The sequence below is a fragment of the Platichthys flesus genome, chromosome 8, assembly GCF_949316205.1.
Source record: "Platichthys flesus chromosome 8, fPlaFle2.1, whole genome shotgun sequence".
In the NCBI taxonomy this organism is placed as follows: Eukaryota; Metazoa; Chordata; class Actinopteri; order Pleuronectiformes; family Pleuronectidae; genus Platichthys; species Platichthys flesus.
The window spans coordinates 20,407,334-20,434,494 of NC_084952.1; the positions used below are offsets into that span (position 1 = coordinate 20,407,334).

Genomic DNA, 27,161 nt, shown 5'->3' on the forward strand with positions numbered 1-27,161 from the left:
GGTTTTACACACACAAACACACACGCACACACTCACACTGACAGAATCCTGCATCAGATGACTTGGCGAGTCCGATGACAAAAAAGGATTGGTGTTAATAGACTTGGAATTACAGTATTAGATGGGATACATTTGTAAATTCCGTGTCATCTTTGATTCAGCCCCTCTATTAAAACATGGCCTACTTTTCACTAGATTAACGTTAAATAAAGGTTATTGAATTGAATTGTCCCTTTTCCCTAGAAATCAAATGGGATCAGGGGGGCAGGGAGTTCGAGTACAGATGAATACGTTTAATTAGCGTTACTATATTATCTATACAATGATTGTTGCACATGAATTCCATTCATAGTAGTAAAAGTCAGACGAGAGATATTAATTTAGCAGTTTATACAATATGAGGTAATTGACCTGCTTCAGGGAGGATAATGGTTATGATGATGGGTGAGTTGTAGTCAGCTTGAGGAGATGACACAATTCAAAGTAGGACTTATGTATATTTTGGCTGTGATTTCATCACAATTATTGTAAAATGTGTCCAAAGCCAACCAATATAGTTTTATTGGGATGCTAACAGGATGTTATTAATTTCCATTTTACCCTTGTGATGCTTCAAGAAAGTTTATGTAGGTTTTTCAGTGGGTTTCACACACTGTGCATGGATTGACGTGACAATTTTTACAGATTCATGTCCCTCAAGAATGAATCAGATAGATAGATAGATAGATAGATAGATAGATAGATAGATAGATAGATAGATAGATAGATCACACATAACACTCTACCTCATCAAAACTTATATATATAAACTTATTAATATTAAGATCCATTTATTGGTCCCAAACACATGCACAGGCACACTCATGCAGGTAGGTAAATTTAACCTCTGCTTTTGACCCATCTGGTGCAGGACACACAGAGCAGTGAGCGACCATTTACGGCGCCCGGGGAGCAGGTGTTGGGGGAGTAAGCTGCCTTGCTCAGGGGCACTAGACAGGGTAGGGAGAATCCTCTTGGATTTTTGGGCAGATCAATCCAGGTTTCGACTCTTTGTTGTTTCTCAGTGGAGTCGAACCAGAGACCTTTTCTGCCCATAGTCCAAGTTTCTGCCACTGGCCCCCCCCATACACTTGACTGCACATAACTTCACTATTACTTAATACTATACTATTTACCAATGACTCTGCTAGCATGCTAACATGCTAAATGAAGACTCGGGCATTATTTAGCTCTTAACATGGCAGTGTTTTTTGGTACTCTGTTCAGGTTATATTTCCTCTGCAGAAAGTCTGTGTCCTCTCAGAAGAAGACCTGCTCATCTGCTTCAACACAGCACAGCTTGTGTCTGCAAAGGTTGAAGCATTGATTCATCCATCACTGTGTGCACAGAGCCAGTGAATGTATCCTGTTAGCACAGAGCCTAAAGGCACTTAGCAGGCACGTAGCACCATAGGGCACGATGGATTTATGTTGATATGCTTTCATCATATCACACCTTCTTTTTCTTAAAGCTGTCAGTTGTTGCAGCAAAGAACCAAGCCACTTCAGACAGCGAGCTGCAGCGAGTCAAAGCTTGCATAAGCACACTGTTTAATTCTGGCGGCAGAATGCTCCAGTGACATGGACTTCACCAACGCACTGATCCGTTCCACTTAAATACTGCTTCTGTGCTGCCGAGTTAAAAACATTCTGCAAGAGCTGCACACGTCTGGGAAAACACCAGTGGTCCTATTAAGTCCAGACAGCTCCTCTAGAGCCACAGTGTTCTCAGGCTTTAATTTAGGGGCCCCAATTATCACATTTAGCCTAAAACTCATGTCACATCCCGGTGGATCTCAACCTAGAGGTCTGGACCTCCACGGACTTACTGGACACAGGTGGCAGGTGGTTACAAGAGTGAAGGGACACATAGAACATAAATGCTAGACAGTTTATTTTATGTCTTTGTTTGACCGGCACAATGAGTAATGCGTGCAGCAAAAAGGTATTGAAAGTGGAGTTCCCTCTATAATGTTCCTGATGTTATTTAGATGGTTCATTCAGGTATTTTCTAACACACATGCCTATCTTTTGTACGGGGGATCCAGAGAGGTGAGATGTCCATCAGGTCTTGGAAGAGTCTCTGCAGAAACGAGATGGGAATTGAACTTGCAGATCTCATGGATTTCACAGCAGCATTATCAAGTCAATCTGGCAATGACTTATCATATAGAAAACCTTTCTCGAACAGACTCAGTTACTTGAACCCTGAAACAGTACTATTCATAGAGCCTGACAGGAGATTCTACCGTGAAGGATGTGACTGAAAGAAGTAGGGAACCAAAGAGAAAGTTCAAGAGAGACTTAAATCCTCTTCATATCATCTTCCTAAGTAGAGGGGAAAGAAACACAGACTGTCCATCTGCTTGTCTCTCCCCATATCTGTCTTCCTATCTTATGCACACGCACATGTACACACACACACACACACACACACACACACACACACACACAGTTCAGAAATATATGATTCATTTCTGTCCATCCGCTCATGTGAAAGCACACACAGTATTAAAACCTCTAGGTGGTTTTAAAGTGTGTGTGTGTGTGTCTGTGTGTGTGTTTGCGTGCGTGTGTGTGTGAACCAGGTATGGCGTATAGGTGGGTTGTCTTGGTAACAGCTGAGTTTTTGGTCTTGGGCTCCAAGGGAGCACAGCTGCTCATGGCAAAACAGATGGTGCCTCACACACATGTGTGCGCGCGCACACACACACACACACATGTCGATGTGCCAGTAAGTGGGCAGCTCAGCTGTAACCTGGGAGGCTGTTTCATTCTGTCTATTTAGAGACATCCTGCCTCTAACAAATTAAGAATCCTTGCTATTATTACAGAAGCTGTGAATGGGGCGGTGACGTTCCCCCAAAATCTCGTCCTTTGTGCCAACCACAGATATGGAGATTTCAATATAAATCGCTGCAGTCATTTGCCAAGTGGTCATTGCTGCGCTGCTTTTGAAATGCACCTTCCTTTCTTACCGTGATGTCTATACGTGGCGTATATCTAAAATGGAAAATGCATCACTTCCTGTATCCGAGTTTATTCCCTAAGAAACCAACTCAATACTGGGTATGGTTCATTTTCATGCGATTCATGTTGACAGATTAACCACATATGGTCTTTGCTTATTAAATGACAGATGTTTGTGGAAATAACTAAAACTTACTTAACAGTTAAAGCTGTTTTAAATGCTGTGACTATAGCTGGTGAGGATATGACCACTGTGGTGGGTCTGGGAGAATGCAGGGATGTTGAGATGCTGTCTGCACTGGTTAAGATTAAGATGATTAAGATGCATTTATTAGTCCCATTAGACCCATCTGGTGCAGACAACACAGAGCAGTGAGCGACCATGTACGGCGCCCAGGGAGCAGATGTTGGGGGAGTGAGGAGCCTTGCTCAGGGGCACTAGACAGGGTAGGGAGAATCCTCTTGGATTTTTGGACAGATCAATCCAGGTTCGTCTTTTGTTGTCTCTCCATGGAGTCGAACCAGAGACCTTCTCTGCCCATAGTCCAAGTTTCAGCCACTAGACCACCGCCTCTCCCGAATTTAGGTGTGGTTGAATGAATCATCCACACAAAACCACCAACAACTATAACTCCTCTATGTGTATGTCACAGGTCAGTTCTGTTGGGACTCGATCATTACACTTCCCTTTTACACACTGAAATATTCATGAACACACACACACAAACACACACACACACACAATCTCACATTTGTCCATAGAAAACATCTGTTTCGCCTCAAATCATAAAGGCAACTGCACTACTTATGTGAAATCTTGTGTAAAACACAATCAAAGTCAACAGGAGCTACTGGTTTTAAAATATGGCTTCAATGTGTTTTTAAAATTAATCATTTCTTTTTAATTGATGCAAATCCACATTTAACATGTTTACAGTGATATGAAATCCTCAGAGTGCAGATTTCCAATATAATTTGACATTACGATCCTGCATGAGAGTGAATAATATTTGATAAATATGAGATGGAGAATCACTTCTGGAAAAGCGGAGGCTCAATTTCCTGTCTAACAGGAAATGAAGCTGCCACAAAGTTTGAAAGAGACATTTTGGATTATTATGAACATATAAAAAATGTTTCCTTCTTTTTCTGTCTTTGTTCTGTCTCTTCATATCTGACTTCATCTCTATTCTAAGCATTCACTCCCACCTCTATTACTTGATTTATCCTGAGACACACACACATATCACCTGGGGTGATTCCCACGGAATTAATAACTCTCTCAGGGAAGTAATAAAATAAATCCAGCCCCCCTCTTTTTCCATATATGGCCATTTCCTGACAGCTCTAATTAACCAAGTCCTTTATGCTTCTATTGCTGACATTTGATTGGCTGGGGGGCTGGCCTCGTTAAGAACAGTTTTAAATTAACAGATGAAATTAGATTGGAGATTACAGCAGATATGCTTGACGAGGTTAATTAAATGACCAGTCACAAGGGGCTTGTTTTCAATTCCACGTCACTGACAGATTCTGAGCTGATATCGTTTCTCACACTGGAGTTTCTGTCTGGAGAAAATATCTTTCCAAAGTAACACTGATCTGCCTCTTAAAGGGATAGTAGACCGGAAAAAAGTGTTTGAGTCCACAAAACACCTCTGGAGTCTCTGGGTTAAACATAGTTGCAGTTCCGTAACCCCAGACATTCACAGTCGCCTCAAAACTGCATAATTTACACCGTGTTTTAAGCCTAAATGTCGGCTGATATCTTCCTTTGAGGTGCATTCACGGACCCTCGGACACACCATCATGTGGCTATGTGCGGTAGCTTTGCCCCTTCCAGTGGACTTTTAGGCTTAAATGACCTCGTTTTGGGTCGAATATGAATGTCGAGGCATGTAATGTCTCTTCTATTGTTTTATTACACCTGAAGTGCAGGTCGCCGGTTACTTCAGTTATATTGGATTCTGCTGCAACAAAGTTGAACCCTGAGATCCGCATAGTGGTTAGTAGATAATGAGTGAATTTTCATTTTTCTGTCAACTATCCCTTTAACACAGGAAAACCATTTGCCTGTCAATTTTAACAAATTATTCTAATTGCCACAACTCAGAGAGATAACGAGATATTCTTTAAAACAAATAATAGGCAACCAATACTAGTTGTTATGGCTGACATTTAAGCAAATAGTTTCCTGTTTTGAAATACAGCAGACACGATACAACAAGCTCTGTTTATTTGTGTGGAGTTGTGTATCTTGGAACCTGGTGTATCAAAGTGCCATATTGCATATTACTGACCTTTGTTTTGGCTTTTCAGCTGCTACATTTTTCAATATGTTCCTGTTTAACTATGTCTGGCGATGGGCAGGTCATATATCCTTGGGTTTGTCAGAACTTTCATTGAAAATAGCAGCTGCTGGAAACTAAGCTAATGGAATTAGTGGAAGAGAAACAAGGTAAAATAAGATAAAACCCTCATATTAAAGAAATAAACATATGGGCCTAGGCCTTGTCAACACTATTGCGAATATTTCATATATTGTCTCCATCCAGACAAGAACATAACCGTGCCTACAAAAACACAAACAAGTCAGTCTGTCAAATAGAAAAAAAAGGCTTGTTTACATATCCACATGTGTATGGACTGAGTATTAAACTACTTCTTTGACTACAGGTTCAAAAGGGCTATAGAGCTAAATTCACCCCTCTGTCATCAACAAGTAATAATCTTCAACAAAATTGAACATATTGCATGGTGGTTGCATCAGGTTGCTTGAGACTGTTCAAGTGTAGCTAATGAACTGGTAAGTTAATGTAAGTGCAGTCAGTGTTTTTAGATCATGCATTTCTGAGAGTTTTGGCTGCTTCCTTCTTATCAAGCCAGAAGGGCCATGACAAACCTTACATCTCTGTGTGTAAACTGGTAGAGTTAAGTAAGCAAATGGAAATAAGGTCATAAAAGATGAAAAAGAATGAAAGTAGGAATGAGCAGATGGTTTAAGCCTTCGGGAGGTTTGGACCGTGAGCTGAATCTAGACACAGGAATCAGGAGAAGCTTTAAAAAAAAGGATAAATGAGAGAGAATCAAGTGAGCCCACAAGAGGTTAGGAGTGCTAATAGTTTTGGTCTCAGTGGTGGTAGTGCTATGTTGGGGGGGGGGGGGGGGGGGGGGTTTCATGACAGAACTGGGTGGCAGGTGATTGCTGACTGACAGCTGTTACCCGAGGGTCCCGAATCATCTGAGAGCGTTCTACTTCTCGAGCTCAGGGCCAATGGTTAACAAAGTTGACTAAAAATTTGAAGTGCCTCGAATTTTTAATTTGGTCCCCAAATTGTTGGAGTCATCTGTGGTTTGAACAGCTGTAGGCCGACAAGTGACTTGACAATTTTAATTTTGAATATGGTTTCAGGCGTGTTCGGTGTATTTTCTCATTCCCAATCGGGCAGGTGGACTGGAAAGAAATACTCAGGGTCTTTCTGCTTGTTAGTAATGCGTTTTTGCAATACAAATGTATCATTAATATCACAAAACCTACAAAGAAGCTCTAAAAGAGACGAATTATTTATCAAATGCTTTAAAATTGTATCCTTCAGTTATTATTACATGTTACACTACAAAAAGGGCTGGAATTCATACATTTACTTTAGGTGTTTTGTTTTCTTATGATTTATTGATTCAGTTTTGAAGAGGATTTAATGCCTGTCATTTTTTACTTGGGTATAAGTGTTATAATTGTGGTCATTTGACAATCCGTCCTTCTTCTGACTTGTGCTTTGACTAATTAAAGTAGTCTTTCTTCATACACAGTCTATGATCTCTATTGAACACATATCAGAGATAAAGATAAGAGATAAAGTAGCTTTATTGTCAATTTCTTAACATGTTCAAGACATACAAGGAATCAATACGACGTTTCCCACTCTCCCACAGGGAAACATATAAAGTGCACAGGCACAACAGATAACACAAGACGTTTCCTAATACTAAGTAAACATACAGATTTTTTAGTACAGCAGCATAATATATATATATGGGAGAGGCGGAGGTCTAGTGGCAGAAACTTGGACTATGGGCAGAGAAGGTCTCTGGTTCATCTCTGGTTCGACTCCACAGAGAGACAACAAAAGACGAACCTGGATTGATCTGTCCAAAAATCCAAGAGTCTCCCTACCCTGTCTAGTGCCCCTGAGCAAGGCACCTTACTCCCCCAACATCTGCTCCCCGAGCGCCGTACATGGCTGCTCACTGCTCTGTGTGTCCTGCACCAGATGGGTCAAAAGCAGAGATTAAATTTCCCTACCTGCATGAGTGTGCCTTTGCATGTCTGTGCATGTGTTTGGGATGAATAAATACATCTTAATATTAATCCTAAGGTGATAAAAGTGCAAAAAGTACAAAAAGTACAAGAGATAGTTTGTTGCAGAGTCCTGAGTGTTTTTTTTTTTTTGGGGGGGGGGGGGGGGGGGGGATTTCAGCTTCCTGTCAGACTGGAGGATATGGCTGGGGGGAGTGAGGGGAGAGAATTTAGCTTCCTGACAGCTTGGTGTATGAAACTATTTCTGAGTCTGGTGGTGCGGCAACGGAGGCCATATACTTTCTGCTTATAATCCTACTATGCAATGCTCAGCATGTCATAGATTGGGATGATTTTTGCAGAGCAACATGACAGAGGATGTTGATGACAGTAAATACACCTGATGAGTGTCTGAAATCTCATCTCACTGCTCATTACTGAATCAACTACGGAGTGTCTTTTCAGAGCAGAGTTAGTGGGTGATGAGTGAACAAGGTTTTGGACGGAGCCAAAGTGCAACAGTTAACCAGTGAACCAATCTGAAGGAGGGATTTCACGTCCCACTTGACAACATAACATAACCTTGAGAACTGGTGCCTTTACTGAGGGTCAAGGCTCTACAAAGCCAAGCTGTGCTTCCTCCAATGTATCTGCAACACTTATTCTGAAACCTACATCAAGGCCATTCCATAAAATGCCTTTTTAAGTCAACTAAGATGAGCAGTGTTACCTGTTGTGAGGAGAGAGAGTGTTAGAGACCTGTTAACCTCCATTACACATCTAAAAGTGACAGAAACAAACTATTCCACTTAAGATCGCTCCTTGGATTCTCTCCTCTGGCTCCTGCTTTCAAAGCTGTTAAAGGTGTGACAATGTTAAGTGGGGTTAAAACAAAGTTCTGCCCTCAGAGACCAAACACACTCGAAAAACAAATGCACAGTCATACACTTATAATGAATGAATTAATGGATAGAAGAGGATCATACTGCTACAACAGGGAAGTATGCCAGTGTAAGGTAAATGAAGACTACTCTCATCTGCTTGTTTTATTCTCTGTTACACGTTTTGATAGCAGTTTTTTTACATGTAAAATTGGACACGTTTTCTGAGCTAAAACCCTTATTCTCTCAAGAAGAATTTATTCTAAAGATATTTTAAATATTATAATATACATAGAGTGGGAAAAAACTAGCTCTGGACATTTAGCTTTTCCTTAAGACATTGTATTATGTGTTCTAGGAGTTTAAAATGTTGTCTTACATGTACTCAGATCCAAGTCCAAAATCCAATTCTTTGTCATATGCTGTGTCCATTTATGAGACAAAACCTCAGTTTTAAGTATTTTATATTTTCAGGTTACCATAACGTTCATTTGATTATGGTTTGGAAGACTTAATGTGTTTCAATAGTATGCATAGGCAGAGATAATATTTAGTGTGGTATAATGGTAACATTTTCCATTACAAAGATTAATCGATTCAGTCAAGTGAGACTTTACTTTTCAATAGTGGATTTCACATGTCTTTGATACTGAAATCAGACGTGAAATAAGGTAAGAAAACAATTTGATTTAGAACTAAAATCAATAAATAACAAATAACAATCCAATATTTCAAAAAAATCTCTAAATTCTGTTTCATGCAAAACTATAAGAGAATATGTGTGTGTCAAACATAACACTCAAGACACTGCAGCCCAACCTCAATCACACTCAAGTCATTAATCCCTTCAGAAACACTCACACACACACAAATACACACACACACACACACGCTGGTCTTGGTTAGTTAGATATTTCAAAGGGGATTTCTACTTAATAAAAATCCATTTCTGGCTCCACGGGATGCTGATCCCACTGAGTGAGCGAGAGTTTGAAGGAGAGAGAGGAAGAGGGGAAGACAGCAGGAGAAATCATTTGACAGTGTTTGAGACACGGAGATCACAGTGTCCTCATTTCTGGAAATAAGAGGAAAGTCAGAGTCTGAGGAGATTGTGTAAAGCATTTTCATTACAAAATCTCTGAATTACCGTCTTGTCACCTTCCATTAGACTTGTAGTTGTCACTATTCAATACTGTGATGGATTCATTCTAAAGTAACTCACACACAGCTATAATATCTGACTTTTGCTTCAGTATGTTCATGAGACATAAGTCAACACTTACTAACAGGGCTGTTGTGAATCGTTTGGTCACATAACCTGTGAGGAACATTAAAATGTAATCATTGCTGCCCCAGATAATTAATATGTTGATACCAAAGAAAGACTAACTAGTGATATGAAGTTAAAAAGTGAATAAAGTTGAAGCTTCGGTATCCTTAGTGTTTTAGAACCTTTCAGCTAGTTGTTGTGGTTCTCAACCTTGTGTCCAGTAGCAGACAACAAACATACAAAGTTCCTGACTAGCTTGTGAACACAGTGGAGCATTTAGTCTATGTGTACATCTAGACATTTCTTACAAGTAACTAGACAAAAAGATTTAGTGACCAAAATGCAGTTCTGACAACTAGTAGCAGTGATGTAATGAAACCTTTTTACATTCACCATCATTATAATGGTAAAGGTGGAAACAAGACTCATCCCTTCATTCTTAAAGGCAAAGCAAAGGCATTTGAATCTTCCTCATGAGGATGAAATGATTATCTTCTGATACTATCATGATAGTTGGGTATAGACAATATTGTCTGAGACTACTAAATATTGTCATTTTGTTGGTTACTTATTACCAGACCGTGGGGGGAAGACTTTATGAGACCATGCGTATAACGAGTCAAATGTTCAAAGCATGTCATCCACTCTTTGAATGCCAACACAAAAATTGCTATAATCTTTGTGGTCATGAGTTATATAGTTATATAAAGACCTGTAAAAACAATAAAGTACAACCATAATGAAGTTGATTGAAGTACTTTCACAAATTAAATTAAAGACTTGTCATAGGATAATGAAATTAACCAAAGCAGAACCAGAGGTGCTTTTATTGTGAAGCACCTGAATCGTTCATGTAGTTGCTGTGAACTTAAGCTTCCAGTTAACAAACAACAGCTGGTTATTAGTAGTGAGCTGTTAGCAGTTTGAACACAGTTCAACTGTTACTGATCAATGTCAACGTTCAACAGGAGGACGTGTTCATGTCCAGCAGCCGTTGGAACAAACCAAAAGCTCTGCAGTTTACTGGCTGAGAGTTATGACACTACTTCAGTGTAAATAATAAATACGACTTGGATTAAATTGGACGTTTTGGTCATCGTTAAGTGAATCAATATTTCATTATTATATATATTATTTTATCAGAATTGTATATGACCAGTGTACCGATGTAGATTGTCTTTTCATACTGTATAACTGTTTCTTTGCCACCATAGTGTGAAACAAGAATAAACAATTCCAGGAAACACAGTAAGCTTCACACACAGGCTTTAACAGCACTGACCTGGGCCGACAGCACCCGTGGTTCCATTTCCCTGCTAATATCCTCCTGGCCTGTGCAGGCCCTTAAACTGGTGACCTTGGAGCCTCGGGCCCTAACTTTGGTTTATCTTGCTCTTCCTTTTAATTGTGCTCCATGAAAACACGGTGACACAGACATTTAGGTGACCGTCTCCCCCCTTTGTCGCATCCTCTCTACCTCTGCTCTATCTCTCCCTCACCACCAGTCCCTCTCCATCACTCACACCTTTCTCCATCAAGGTTGCAAACAAAAGCACATTACCATATTCATGAGGCCGCCCGATGACAAATGATAGGGAGGTCGAGAGAACGAGCAAAATCCATTCTTTATCGTGCTTTCATTGCATATCGATCCTCCTTTCACCTGCAATTATTCTCTCAATTCCTTTGATGCACTTTCTCTAAACTGCATTTTCTCTAAAGTGTCCCTCCATTCCCTCTCTGTCTCTTGTCTTTCAGCAGCCTGTTCAAATCAAGGCTACCAGGAGAGATATATGTGTGTGTGTGTGTGTGTGTGTGTGTGTGTGTGTGTGTGTGTGTTTGTTTGTCTGTGTGTGTGTGATTTAGCAAATTATGACACTGATGCAAAGGCTAAACACCTTGCTCTGTATTATGTAGTCTGGTTGTGCATTGTGAAACAATATGTACACGCGTTGACAGTGATAAAGAGGCCTCTCGGATACTCCCACAATAAAACAGTCTTATTGGCCAGTGTGTCTATTTGTGTCTCCTTCCTCCCTTTTCTCTCGTAAATCCCAACTTTTCTTCTTTATTCATTCTCTGTATTTTCTTTCTTTCTCCACCTTTAAGGCTTCTTTTACTTTCTTCCTCTGTTGTCTTTGTCCCCCATGACGTTCTATCCTCTCTCATCCCTTACTTGTTCCGTTCTTCCCTTTTCCTCTGCTGACACTTTGTTCTCAGCTATTTTCAGCAGTGTCTTCCTTTTTTCTATTTCTTTGTCTTTACGGATTTTTTTTTTTTACTTACTCTCATTACTGTGTGGCCATGCATGGCTCTAGGGATGGCAGTCTTGGTTGGTTGATCCATTGGATGAATTTGCCATTATAATTTTTTCACAGACATACATGCTCCCGAGTGGATGGAGTCGACTGACTTTGATGAAGCCTTTCGCTTTTAAAGTGAAACCTACTAAACTAATTGGTCCAAATTCTCATGCAGAAATTCATGGGGCCAACAAGTTGTATTCTAATATATTTTCATCAATGATATTATAATGTGTCCAATATTCTTACATGATTTTAGAAAGCAAGCTATTACTGCTGGATCTCACTAATGGTAATGTTCTGCACTTTGAATGACAGGCAGCATGGTGCAACTCTAATGGACAAGTCCAATTTATTAACCTGTGCTACATATGTACCAAACTGTATATATACTATACAGGTTGTTACAACTACTTCCTAGTTTATCTTAAAGCAGATTTTAGCTATAAATAATGTTTTCTTAAACCATTCTGCCCTGTTTCCAACCCTTTCCTACCTTTGCCCCATTCGTACCTACCAACATCCTTAAAAATGTTCTACCACGACAACTTCCTCCTCTCTTTTGTTGCCTGCAACCCTTTCGAAACTTTTTCTCCATTTCACTTCTTCCTTTCTTCTCTCCGTCCTCCCATTTTCTTTATAATTTCCTGAGGCCTTCCTCTTCCCCTGTCTTCCACCCAGTTTTTTATGGTGCAATCAAATTCAATCCAAATAACTATATTTATTCTTTCGGAACTTAATTTGTGTACAAGCTTCAGTGCTTGTCAAATGTCAAATTTTGCGTTTGCTTTTAACATTGTTTAATAGTAGTTCACAAAACATTCACCAAATGTACATTCACTTTCTTTCATTCATCCCTTTACCTTTCCTCCTCCGCTGGTTTCTGCTCCCCACAGGTTTTTTATCCACTTTAATCCTTCTTAAACCTTCTCACCACTTTCCTTCTAAACACCAGTACTTCAGCTTTTATTGCAGAGTCAAAGTTTGTATCACTCTCAAGTGGGCAGGCAAAAATAAATAAATGAATTATTTTCTTATTGTTTCAGATAAGATGGAGCTATTGTTCTGCATTGTTCTGCTCTGAATTACATGGCTGAATCTGACGAGCTACTGCAAACACAACTAGTCTCTCTCAGGAAGGAAAATCTCAAATATAAAGACTTTTCTTGCATTCATTTCACCCTGTGCCCCTCCCACCTCACGCTATCTCCCTGTGACAGTTTGAAAGGGAATAATGACATGATGCACCACCACTTTAGAGCACATGAATGAAAAGACTCAGCGAGCCGAAAGACAAAGACAAAGGGACAGTTAGAAATATGGGGAGCGGCAGAGGGAAGACAGACAGATGGAAGGGAAGCGAGATAGAGGGAGACACCTTGCAGGGACAGAGGAAGACAGACGTAGAGAGATAAATGCGGTGGCGGAAGAAACAGACAGAGACAGACAGAGAAAGAGAGACAAGAGGGGAGAGAGAAGAGAAAGATAGAAAGCCTGCCTGCCCCTTATCTTACCCTGCCATTCAACCTCACAATGACACTTAATACTCCTGTGTGTGTGTGTGTGTGTGTGTGTGTGTGTGTGTGTGTGTTTGTGTGTGTTTGTGTGTGTTTGTGTGTGTTTGTGTGTGTGTGTTTGTGTTGAGTTGCAGAAAGTTTCTGTGCATATTTTGTTGTTTATATCTATGTATCACTACTTTCACTATAACTAATCCTTCTTTAATTTCTTCGGTTAATTAATTCAGGAAAGTTTTATTATTTTAGGTTCAACATTAGATTTTTGAACGTTTTATATTTTGTTCGTATTGTATTTGAAGCAGCGTCAATGGTTTACAGCTCTTGTTACGGAAGTAAGTTTCCCATTCACTTCAAAACCATCTGGGAAAACAAGAAAAGGGACTAGGTACAAGACTGTGGTCATAATAATTTTAAGAGTGAAGGAGCTACACATCCCATAAACCATTGGGATTCATCAATTTCCACTGACTTCTAATATTTAAACTTGTTCTTAATATAGTGTCTTATGTATATGGCATTTAACAATGTATAATATTGTAACCTAGTAGTGTAATGTAAGCGTTGTTACCATGTTAGAAAGAGATATCATGGCTGCTCTGTGAATGTTATGCAGCACAACCATGTGATCATAGCCCGCATGATTTTTGCATTTGTTGTAAGCATTTCCGTGGTAACAGTGATCTCCCCCAATCAGAGTTGTCGCTATAACAACTGAGGATTGTAGGTAGTGTAGTATTTCTCCTTCATATTTCTTTTCATTACACAATCTTAGCTTGTGGTCAGTCCACCTTGGAAGTTTAAAATATTATGGCTGATAATCAAAATCTCTATTCAGAAAATCTTTTGGATTTAACCACACTGTGGAGCTCTATAGAAGACATTCAAATAATATAAAAGTGAATGTTCTGACAGTTGATTGATGTGGTTAAGTTAAGGTTAGAGTTATGTATGAATTAGTCATGGTTGAGGTTAGAGACAAGGTTTTGGTTAGGCTGTCCAGAGTAATTGCAGGGTCCTAATAAAAATGGCTGCAACAAACGTGTGTGTGTGCATTGGATTTACATGTATAATATGTTGCCCCACAAACATAGTTGTATCTGTGTGTATAAATCCATGGTGGTTATTTAATCTACCAGACAACGAAGCATGTCATCAGCAAATAAACCCTGACAGCTCAGGTTTATAACTCACTCACTCCTGTTATATTAGAGTTCACTCATTCACATACACACAATGTGTTAGATTTTTACACATATGAAATGACATCAGCCCTGAGAAGGTTGGCTTAGCATGACAAAGACTGGGGACAGGAGGTAACAGCTAGCCCTGCTAAAGCTCTAGTTAACCAGTTGTATCTTCTGTAACTGTGTGTGCGCGACTATTTTATGGCAAATAGCAAAACTTCTCACAACTTTGAGAGACTAAACATTAAGATGGCTAATTAACATACATACTTGCATTTTTAGGCAGAACCATTTTTTTTCTATGCTTTAGAAAAACACAAACAATAAATCATTTATTTGGGAACCTTACAAACATCTTTTACTTCACTTTATTTAGATTTTTCCAAAATAATATTCCAGATCTGTAATCGTTTACACAGTCTTAGAGGAAATATCTTCAATAAGTGTTTGTTTCAGTACACGGTATGAAATGTGATGGTTGATGTGATGCATTGTGGGTAGACATGATTGTACTCCATATGTTGCGGCACCGGAGGGACATAGGGAGGCAGGGATCAGATTTCAGCATTGCATACAGTTCCTTTTAGTTTCTGAATACCAACTTCTCTGTTGGACATTTGTACTCGACTCATCAATCAGAGTTCAAGACCCTACTGAGCCAGGTTTAGTATTAGCAGTTGTCCCACCCACACACTTCACAGTTACTGAACCATGTTGCGGTGAAGAGAGAGGAGATGGAGATGGAGACTTTCTCTTGGGGACGGATATCGACAGACAGACAACATAAACGTTTAACAGTCCAGCAATTAGCCTTGCCTCACTGACTTAAAATGTGACGGCCTTCTAGGTGCCAGAACATGGGAAAGACAAATCACTGAGGGAAAATGAGGAATCTTAATAATGGGTTGAACTTGTAATAACTTACAGGAATGTATCATAGTGCTGGTTTCTAAATCAAATTCTGTTTATTCCCAGTGAAATTGCATCGCTGAATTACATTTAGTAAATACCGTTTTGGAAATGTATCTAGTGTGCAAAATACCTATAGATAATGGGGATATTGTTATTAATGACAATTGTCAAACCGGGTAGAATAATTTGTACTGGATATGATTTTAGCCTGTAATGAATCTTCACTTTAAACAAGCTTAATGCTCAGTCAATCTTCCCTGACTGAACAAATGATATCTGCATTACATGTAAAAAAAACTTCCATTCTTCATAAACAGTCTCCCTGACTGTATTCAAACTATTAACCTTCAGAAACTGTGAATAATGTGGTTATTAGAATGAAGATTGCACTGAACCAAAGACAGGAACTGTAGCACAATCCCTAATCTTATTACTTTTAGATGTATTTTGATAATATATCTATTCTAAGTCCATTTAGACTCTAACAGTTAATAGTACTGATGGTATTGAATGTGCTTCACCCACCAACACACTTCTGACACTACAAAGTTAGAAAGGCTGCATTTATTAGCGCAATAACTGCTCAATCAGCACAAATCTTTCTTCTGTGTTTTACAATTCATATCATGAATCAATCTTTTATTACGATCTCTTTTTTATCTATTGCCTGTAGCTCACATCAGTAAAATAACAATGAGCTTGATAAATTGTGTTCATAACCTACAGCACTATGGAATCATTACTACAGCAGAGGAATGCAGAGTGGTAGAGAGGGAAAAGAAAAGAAAACAGAAGAAAAATTAAATGAAATTAAAGTGAACCAACATTGCAAGGCTAAAAGAGAAGCAAGGGTTGAGTAAGAAAAGAAGGAAATGAGGATGTGAAAGGTGAGGGGAGGAACACAGTGGCAGAGGAGAAAAGGAAAGATGAGGAAAATGAACAACACAACTGTGGTTGCTGATGTAAATATCCCTCAGGTTAAAACAAGATGATAATTAAAAATGTACCGCAGGGTCACGCTGTGACTGTGTGTGTGTGTGTGTGTTTGTGTGTGTGTTTTCATACTATGTTTCTTTCTGTGTATATTATTATTTCAGGTGTCTGTGTGTGTGTGTGTGTGCGTGTAAGTGTATTTTGGGTTTAGGTTGTGGTGCCCATTAAAAGGTGTCCCTGCTGCAATCAGTGTACAGAGGCCTTAGGGCCTATTTGTTACTACATCAATCTAGCTTTAATGGAAACACACAGCACAAGATCACACACGAACACACACTCCCACACACACACACAACAGCGCACGTACATCCGCCTACAGTGCTAACATTGTGAGAGAGACTGCAGAACAGCAGGACACACACATTAATACACGCAGGTTTGCAATACGCACAAACACACACACAGCTGGTAAAGAAGCAACCCAACTGGGCCCACAACAGAAAGCACACACTGCTTCGTACACAAGATAATCCTAATGAGATTTCTTTGGCTCCAGTTTATAAATTCTTTGTATTTCTTGTCAGCATATCTCTATCAGACATTCAGAGGTTTCTGTTCACAATTCTGAAACCTGTTGCTGTGTTACCAATGCTAAAATACCATCATCGAGGTTCCTGTCCATTGCAGATCTAAATATATTTTCCGCTCAATGGGAAAATCACCAGTGAAGATGAATCAAAGGGAGAGGACCACATTTGAAAATGTCTTGGTTGTGACTGCCTGTCAGTTTCCATCAGTAGATAAGACACTGCTGCAGCGAGTCCGGTGCAGACTCTGTAAATGTTTGAGCACAATGTAAATTGGACTGAGTGTATATCTGCTCATAAGTCACTGGTAATCGCTGACTAGAGGAGATAAAAGAACAAAAACACACAGCAGGACAGGAAGGGGTAGAGCTCAGACAGGCCAGCAGGGCAGCCTGGTGCTCACAGAGACACCATCTTAGCTGTCTGACCCAAGACAGCAAACCACTGGGAGCCTCAGGACTGCTGCTCAACTGATCCTGACCTCTCACTTCTATTCAAACAGAGGCTGTGTCTGCCCAGGATTTGCTAAAGCACCTATTTGATAAACCTGCTGGAACAATGCCAGCTGGTGGAGGGATTTGGGCACAGTGGCCACAGTCAGAATTGTACATCAAGTGACACACACGAGCCCCAAAGGAGTTTTTTTCTACATATGAATCATTACAAAATACATTCGAGTATGGGAAGTTATCCAACACAGTCAGAGAAGACCTCAACCATCACCAGGAATTACATTTATATTGAGCTAGTCTGCACCTCGAGAAGATATGTGGCAGGACTCAGGGATTACTGCATCCTCTGTTGTGAGGCTGAAAGTAAAGTGGGTTCTTTTACCATAATCAAGCTGGTCAGATACCAACTTTAACCACAGTTTCAGAGGCAGATCTAGGATCATTCTAAATCTGGGGCAATAAAGGGGGCACAATTTACACAGAGGGGCCAATATGTGCTACATCCATGTACAATATCCTGATTCATTGTTAACTCTTGTTTGCTCTATAGCTATCTGAGCAAAGCCACACATCATACAATATATTTTGTTTAAGCACATTGTGTACTTTAAAAAAACATAGAAAGGAAAGAAATGAAACAGAACTGTGTCATATTCAACAAGGTGGACGTCTATCACATCCAACTGTCACCTGCCTCCACCACAACACAGGTATGAGGTATATAAGTATGTTTTCTATTTTTGCTTTAAGCATGGGGTGACATCCATCTCTGAACAATAAATCAAATCCTACGCTGCAGGTGCCTCCTGCTGGACTCCTGCTAAACCCTTGCACCAAGTCAGTTTCCTGCTTCGGGGTTCATTTATGGCTGAAGGTCAAGCGAGGGTAGCACTAGGGCTGTTCAGGGACAGTGAAATATTGAAGTGTCCATAGCACAATCCAATAAGGCACATAAATGCCCAAACACCACAAAAATGAACCCTTCACAAAAGAGATGGAGTCATTTTTAAAACGAGGACCTCAAGCGTGACCACTTTAATCCAAGAATAAATAAACAGAGAGGAGGTGTGGGTTCTTACCAGGCGTGATCTCTATCGCTGTGTCCTGCCTCTCTGGGGGGAAAAGGACCTTGGGAGGCTGCATGGTTTGGAGAGCTGAAAGACAAACAGAGGGGCAGGTTAATTATCAGGGCAAGAGTAGGTTGGAGTTTTAAACTAATGAGCTTTGCCTCTGGTGGACATAGACATCACATTATAAGCTCATCCCTCCCCACATAACAGTTCTGACGTCTTTAAATCACAAAGGTAAAGGAGAAGCCCACTTTATCTCTCAATTCACAACACATTCCTCCCATCCATACAACTTTTAACATGTATCATTAAGCATGTCTTAATTCTTGAATCATTTGTAATAACTTAAGTTTCATTCATTCACTGTAGCGAGTAACACCGCTGATTGTCAATAGGTCTTTGTCTTCTCATTTAAAACAAGACATTTTCTTAGACAAAGGGAACTAAAAAGGAACCAAGCTACCATGCAAGGTGCTGGTCCAACCCTTATATACAGTCTATGGTCCAACCACAAAGAGCAATTCAGTGTCTTGTCCAGTGTCTTGCCCATGGCAATTCGAAAGGTGGACTAGAGGAAGCCGGGACCAAACAGCCAACCCTGTGATTCGTGGACAACCTCCTCCACCTCCTGATCCTCAGCCACTGTGTGCTCTCCCATGCCATTAGTCATCCTAATGACTCCGGTGATTCTCTCATTTTTCCTGTGGCATTACCTTGAGGTTGGCACTTTCACTCCAGTGAAATGTCATGCCAACTCTTCATGAGATTTAGTGAGACATTCAGGGACCCCTTGGTTGAACTGTAACAACTGTGTTGATGCCTTCATCTTTCATCTCGTGCCATCGTCAGGTCAGATTATTAATTTCCCCCAAATTATCAATTAGTACAAATGCTATGTATTATTATAATTTTTTTTTAAAGATTTTTTTTGATAGTGTAGAGAGAGTTGAAATGGGGCAGAGAGGGGAGTGACATGCAGAGAACGACCGCGGGCTGGAATCGAACCCGGGTCCGCTGCTGGCCGAGGCCCATGGGGGGGACGCCCTACCAACTGAGCTAAGGGCGCCCCCCAGTACAAATGCTATGTGAATAAAGTTTCCTCATTTTCTCCTCTTTGTTATCAAATTTTAACTTAATAATCTCAACCAAGATCTTTAACAACAAAACATATATTAACAACTGAACAACTTTAACTGCTACTTTTTTTTTTGTTTTTTCTTTTTCTCTTAGATATCATCCCACTTTTCTTTTGCAGTCGGTCCTGATCCAGACCGCGGCCCGCCTATTAGTGACAGTCTATATATCGTGCCTGGTTAACATGTCATTGAGAGCATGTTAGCTTACTGACGTTTCCAACAATTAGCCCAAAGCACAGCTGTGGCTCAGTGGAGACTCACAGACAACATGGCCGTCATCTAGGTTTAACCACCTTTGTCAAACACAAAAATTTCTGTCAGTGGTAAAATGATGCCACTTGAAAACTGTCATCAGTTCGATCTATCATTAAACATTAGGAGATCAGTCACTTCTTAGTCCACCGAAATGATTTGACTGTCAAATGTTTTGGGAGGGGAGATTTGCTCAAGCTGCTAGGTAAAGGGGGAGATCAATTTGAAAGTGAACAGTTGCATTGACAGGAAGGTGTAATGCTCTAAAGTGTGTTCACATTACGATGAGTCATTATCCCTCCACAGTGCTCCGTGTAGATATTAGTCCTCTTGTCAACGTATTTCTTGCACTGTCACATTAGCAAAGGTGTGAGTGTTTTTATTAGTGTTGAGTGAGACATAAAACTGATTCATTACTTGGACTCACACATTGGTCTAAATGCTCTCTGAGTCTCTCTAGGGGAGAAGAAGAGTCCTCCTATCGATGAATATTTTCTTTGCTTCCTTGTTTTTCAGCTTTTTCCTCCAATCGCTCCGTCAATCTCTCGATCACTCGATCCCTGTCTCTGTTTCTCTGATAAGTCTGAAAATGTAATTTGCATTCTGAAGGTTCTGCCGCACCCTTTTAAAGATTAATGAGACAACCCTTCACCTACAACTGTCCCGATCTGTCCTTCATTATCATACTGCACCTTTCCTGTTCAATTCTTTCCCTGTGTAGATTTTTATTTTGAAAATGTAATTCCCTGCAAGAGAAGACTGTTTTAGTCTGGATACATGTGATATTTATTGGGGGGGTGCACAGGTGTATTTGCTTGCACCTGCCTGCTATTTGGCGACTTAACTTGACTGTGTCACAGTCGCAGAGGAGGCACAGTAGGAGTTGTGTCAAAGTGATGAAGTACTGGTGCAGTGCGTCTCTCCTACATAGATCCGTGTCTTTATCAAACCACACACAACAAGCACAGAAAAGTTGCCTTGCTGTTTTGTGCTACTTTAGTAAAAAGTTTGCTTTGGTAGACAGAAACGTCCCTATAGCAACACCACTGGCTACATTAGGACCAGAAATCCACCAAAGACACCAGATGCACCAGAAGCCATTAATTCACAAAAGCCGGCTTTCTGAAGGAAAACTGTGTGTGTTAGTGTATGGGGTCTGTGTCAACCTGGACACAAATCTGAATATCAAAAGGTCGGTTGGTGAATGGAGGATAATGATGGGGTTGCTGTTTTCTGCGGGCTCACAGCACACTGCGCCGCAAACAAACACAATCATGCATTGATTTCTTTGAACTTTTCGTAATGGTTGCTTTCCTTGAAAATTACAGTTCACCGTGGATGTGTTGGTGTGTGTGTGTGGAGGTCTGGTTGTGCGGGGGAGGCTCCAATTGTTGGATTCCTCCCATGTTTGAGGAAACATGGATATTAGACCAAGCAATGGATGAAGTCGAGTTTGGTTTTTCCTGAAAACCTTTAAAAAATAAGATGTTTACAAATACAGGAAGGGAAACTGATAATTTACACAAATTAGCCAAGTTGGTCTAATGAATCAAGGTGAAATGCAATATTGTTATCCTGTTGTTACGATGAATATTAATAGTTATTGGCCATTAACACACACAGCCAGCATCCATTAGAATGGACTGTAGAAATAGTTGAATATACATTTTTCTGCCAGTTACCTTTTGGTTTCTAACATTTAAAACCTGCAGCTGGCTCTTCAGCTGCCAGATGCTCCTCCATGTTACATGGTTGCTAACTTTGTCTGTCTGTTGTTTGGTTCTGAACCGGTTGGTCAGATGAAAATAAATTGGGTGAAAACAGCTGCTTGCTGTTAATAAGAATAGTTACTAACTGCAATGCCAGATTTTCTAATTTCGTGTTTTCAAATGTCTCTTTTTGTCCAGTAAACGAAACCCCAGAGATATTCAGTTAATGCGAAACATTGAAAAGAAGCACATTCTCAAATAATAAAGCTGAATACCTTCGTGAGAAAAAGGGTTAAAATAAATCATAAAGATTTGTCTCAATTACAGTTCTCTGGACTTACTAATGGATCATCCAACTTTCATCATATCAGCCCTAAATATCAATAATGTAATATGAATTTCTCAAGGTACATGCACCCAAGTGCTCTAACCATTCGGCTATTTGGTCGGCCGAGCAAATCTTACTTCTTTAACAGGGGCCTTCTGAAGGAAAAGGGAGATTACCCAGTGACCAAAATGAAGAGAAATAGTTTAGTTTTATTAAGAGGTTCCTTGAAAACTTACAGCAAGATATAAAATGAATATTTATTGCTGGACTAAATCAAGAGGGCATTACAATTTGACAGTCAAATCTAGCAACTGCCCACGACAAATCCCCTCTTTGGCATAAGATCAGATATAATATATATGTTTCTGTTTAAAAAAGCTTAGCACCAGACCTTACATGATCTACATCCAGACAGTGTGCATTGACCAGACAACACAACACCAGATTACAAAGACTTAAACTGCAGTGTTGTTATGTCGTAATGCCTGTCATCAGAAACTTACTATGAACGTAATGAGCCACACAAAGTTTGGTCTAACAACTTCTCTGTGATTACAGAACCCTTTGATTCCATGTGCACCATCCTGAGCCGCTCATATCGGCTGTCCAGGCGCTCGGAGCAGATTTAAACAAATGCTGTTGTGCTGCAGACTTTATCTCCACAGATGGAATGGATCTAGTTTGTGTGCGAGACAAAATGTGGCCTTTTTCAAATTACGTTTAAAAAAGAGTGTAAAATCCACAGCATGAGAACAGTTCCATTTTTGCAGAAGCCAAAAGGACATTACTTAACATTTAAAACTATATTCAAACTGACTGTATATCACCATCTACTCAGCTTGATGGTTATTGCTCCTGTAATTTGGCCTTAACTGTTTCATACTCCAGATGGACTGACCTCAGCATTTTAAGGATCACTTACGTTTTGACCTTTTGCAGCATTCTGCTCAGTGAACCTACAAAACACATTGTGTTTCATCTGAACTTTGACACCATGGACATTCTATTTTTGCCACAGGGAAAAATCTTTCCTCATCTGAGAGAAATGTATCATCTCTGTAGAAAGCTTTGCAAACAGAAAAAAGATGCCGGAGCTGTGGCTTTTTAGAAATAATGTCACAACTGATAAATATGCCGGAGAATTTAAAAACGTAGGTCAGGCGCTATTTAGGATCACAAAGAAGAAAAAACTTCACAGTATAAGAACATTGCAGTTTGTTTTAAATACAAACATGTTGTGTGTGTCTTTACGGCTGTGGCTGATGGGTAGAGCGGTCATTCTCCATCTGCATGCTGAAGTGTCCTTGGGCAAGAGGCTGAACCCTGAATTGCCCCTCATATAACAACAAAATGCTGCTCATAGATGCACTATATGAATGTGTGCGTGAATGTAAATCTTTACTGAAAAGAGCTTTGAGTGGTCATCAAGACTAGAAAAGCTCTATATAAATAAAAGACCATTTACCCTCAAGCAAACCAGTTGAATGTGTTTTCTTCCTCAATCATTTTACCATTTGCTGCATTATTATACATGAATTCAATCAAAATGTACATATTTATACCACCAGCAAGCTTGTATGTGTGTTGTCATGTACACAAGAGACAGCTGGCAAAACACTGTACTATAACACAAAAAATTGCCGAAATTACAGCAACACCGTGCAACAGTTTCAAGAAGAAACTCTTGTGGACTTCAGTACACTAGATACTACACAATGATACAACTTCCCTTAGTTGCTTCTGGCTGATTATAGCAAACTAAACGTACACTGCTGGAAAAAGGACATACAGATGAAAGTCATTAAAATATCTATGAAATACTGAGCCACTGGTTTCAAACCCTTGTTTTTGTTGGTCAAAAATATGCCTGTTTTCCACCGGCTCAAGAGAGCATCCACTGGAGCTCAGATGGACAGGAGTGCAACTGCTTTTGCCATGTGTTTTTGTTATTGTTAATTGTAATAAACACGACGTTTATTGAATTCTCCGTTTATTCTTCCAACTCAATACATGGACACTGCCAACACCTGTTCCGCACAGGAACCCCCACAAACCCCCGCGCGCGACCCGTGGTCGAAGGTAAGGGGTCAAAGGGAACACTTCCTATTACCTTAATGAACATAATAGAGGGGAAATACAAGTTAACAATCTCCCTGTCTTTTCTAGAAAAACAAATAAAATAAATAATGACTTTTAGACATTCCAGAATTTACATAACAAAGTCATCACGTTATAATAAACATAATAATACCTGAGTAACATTCTGAACATTTAGAGTGTAATTTGGCAAAATATGTATTCAAAAACAACAAAGTACAGAATTTCAATACAAACAAAAGTTTTCAGTCCAATGTAAACAAGAATTTATCACAAACTCATCACTAAATGCTTTCAAGAGCACCAGAGCCGAAGCTCCCTTTTTGGTTAGACAGTCAGCGAGTTGAGCTTTTGTATCTGACCAGAGAACCTCTTTGATTCTGTTGCTTTGTATGAGCTCCTTAATACTGCTTATTTCCAATCTGAGTCTCTTCTCTGCAACTTGTTTTGTAGATTTTAGTGCATCAAAAAGAGAATGATTATCAGTCACACAGATTAATGGAAGCGCATTCAGTCCAGTATCTCCAGTGGTGAGTTCTGAAAAACAGGGTACCCAGGAAGATAGCATTGTCTATTCCATCTGACATAGCAAGGGTTTCTCCTGCAAGAGTGCTCCGTACCACACGCCTGATTCTCTTTGATTGCCAAAAGAGAGGGGAAAACTTCCCTCTTTCTCCCAATAGGGTAATTAAAGTCCCCCCCTGTGTACCTCCACCTGAAAGGTTGCCAAGGGAAGCATCACTGAAGACCATAAGGTTCAAAGCATTACTGTCACCTAAATGCTGAAACCTAAGAGTCACCTTTTGTGCCTTAAGCTTACGGACAACTTTATTCGCATCATGGAGAGACTGTACTGTGGCATTTTTTACATCAGATGCCAAAATACAGGTGTTAAACATGACATCTGGTCTGGTCTGCTTTGCAACCCACAGTATCTGCCCTATTTTTGACCTTAGCTGTTCCTTTTCAGTATCATTAAGGGGGGCGTCCCTTTGGATGGCACGTGCAGCTAGCAAATTGACCTGTCGTAGATGATCAATGTAACTGTGCTGATGTACCTGAATTACACCATCACCAGCTGCAAAATCCATCCCTACATAGCAGAAATGGTCATGCTCCTCCCGTCCAACATTGAAAGCAGACTTTAGAAGAGGAATCACATCTGATGAAAAGTTTTGTGAGCCTGCCCAAAGAAAATCATCAACATGACATGCAAGTACTCCAATAACCTTAAACTGCTCATCTAACCAATAAAAGACTGCTGGATCGACCTTTGACATTTGACCACCTGTGCTCATCATGATTTCTTTTACTTTGTTGTACCAATATAGTGACGCATCTGCAAGACCATATACACACTTCTTTAGTTTCCATAGGATACCATCAGTGCCTGCTTCAGGTGGAGGACGGATATAAATATCCCTGGATAATTCCATTCCCTGCAGAAATGCAGATTTAATGTCCATAGAATGGATTTGCCACTGATTTTGACAGATTACTGCTAACAGTAGTCTAAGTGATTCTGAAGCACAGGTTGGAGAATCTTTCTGTAACTCATGAATATTAGCCTCTTCGAAACCTCTGGCTACAAGTCGTGCTTTAGGTGCAATACCTTTGGAGGTTTCTTTTAGACTACAGACCCATCTGGTGGAGACACATTTTTGACCATCATCTTCAACTTCCTCAAAAACATCATTATTTTGCCAATTCTTTATTTCTTCCAGTTTGGCTTCACTAAATGAGATGTCTTTGGTTATAAGTACATCAGCTTCTACGTTTTCTGGTTCAATGTTAAGGCTATTAACACGTGACATGTCAACTGATTCCTTTTGCCCATCACTGCCGTCAGGTTTAAGATGTTGCAGGTTATACCAGTTTTTGTTCTTTCCTGTGACTTTGCCTGCTCTGCCTAAAACTCTGGCTTTATGTTGAAGACCATCATCTCTGTTTACAAATGTTACAGTCTGACCACTTTTTAACTTTAAACCTGTAGAAGAAACAGGGTTAGCACATACATTTGGCTCTGTCTCAGCTCGTGTCACATTTGTCTGTGTCATGGATGAAAGCAACGCTTCTCCGTCACTGGTGTTGTCTGTGCCTGTATTCTGTTCACTATCAGAACAATCTGCTGCATTGTTTGAAAAAGTTTTCTCATTTTCTGCTTTTCTGTAAAGAACATCTTCTACAATTTGCTTATCCACATTCTGTGTGTTCACCTTACAGAGTCTAGAGTGATGTACTCTAACAAGAATTCCCCCGTGTCTTACAAATACTACAACTCCATCCTGACCAATAACCACCCCTGGTCCCTTCCACTCTGTGCAGTCTGCCTGTTTGTAGTATACTTTTTCACCTGTCTCATACTTATCATCTGTGGGTCTAAGTTGCTTTCGCAGGGCCCTCCTTATCCTCTCTGAACATTCAGCTTCTGTGAATGCCTTCCTCGAAGCATGTAATGCTGATATGTGTTCTCCTACCCTAGCACTTATAGTGGTGCCCTCTAGAGCAGGTAGCTTATCAACCAATACAGAAGGGAGGTTAGGATTCTGGCCAAATACAAGTTGATGTGGGCTGTAGCCATGAACATTGAGCATACTGTTCTTAGCCATAAGGGCCCAGTCTAGGGCAGTATGCCAGTCACATCCATTTTCCCGTTTCACCTTCAGGATGACTTCTGTGAGTGTCTGATTGTGTCTCTCCAGTAGGCCGTTGCTCCAGGGACTATATCCGGCTGTTGTTTTGGTCTCAATATTGAAGTTTTCTGCCATGTCTCTGATCTCTTCATTGTTGAATTCTCCACCATTGTCGCTGTATAGTCGTCGTGGAGGACCATGGACACTTATCCACGTCTGGATAAAAGAGTTGACCATGTCCGCAGCCTTCTTTGTTTTGACAATGTTTCCCGCACTGAAACGTGTGAAGTGGTCGATGATGTGGAGATACCACACACCATGCTCCAACTCATGCAGGTCCACTGCTACAGTCTCATTATATTCTGAAGCAAGGGGTAAACCCACAGCGGGCTTTGGCTTGGTCTTGCTGTACCTTCTGCATATGTCACAATCGTTCACTATTCGTTGCAAAATAACCACACACTCTTTGTCTCTGTTTCCAGAGCTTTGGATGAGCCTCTGTAGCCGATCTACGGATGCGTGACCAAACTGCTTATGGAGTTTCAGGAGAACTTTGTGTTTCTCTTCTGTTGACATCTTTTCTGTGACCAA

At 40.1% G+C, this 27,161-nt stretch overlaps 1 protein-coding gene across 1 annotated transcript in view; it reads right to left on the minus strand.

Annotated features, from left to right (window-relative positions):
• Window positions 1–27,161, minus strand: part of il1rapl2 (interleukin 1 receptor accessory protein-like 2) — a 305,540-nt gene that overhangs the window by 37,778 nt on the left and 240,601 nt on the right. Inside the window, exon 6 of the mRNA XM_062394184.1 lies at window positions 18,425–18,499. Within this exon, the coding sequence (XP_062250168.1) occupies window positions 18,425–18,499 (75 nt within the window). The remainder of the gene's footprint in view (window positions 1–18,424; window positions 18,500–27,161) is intronic.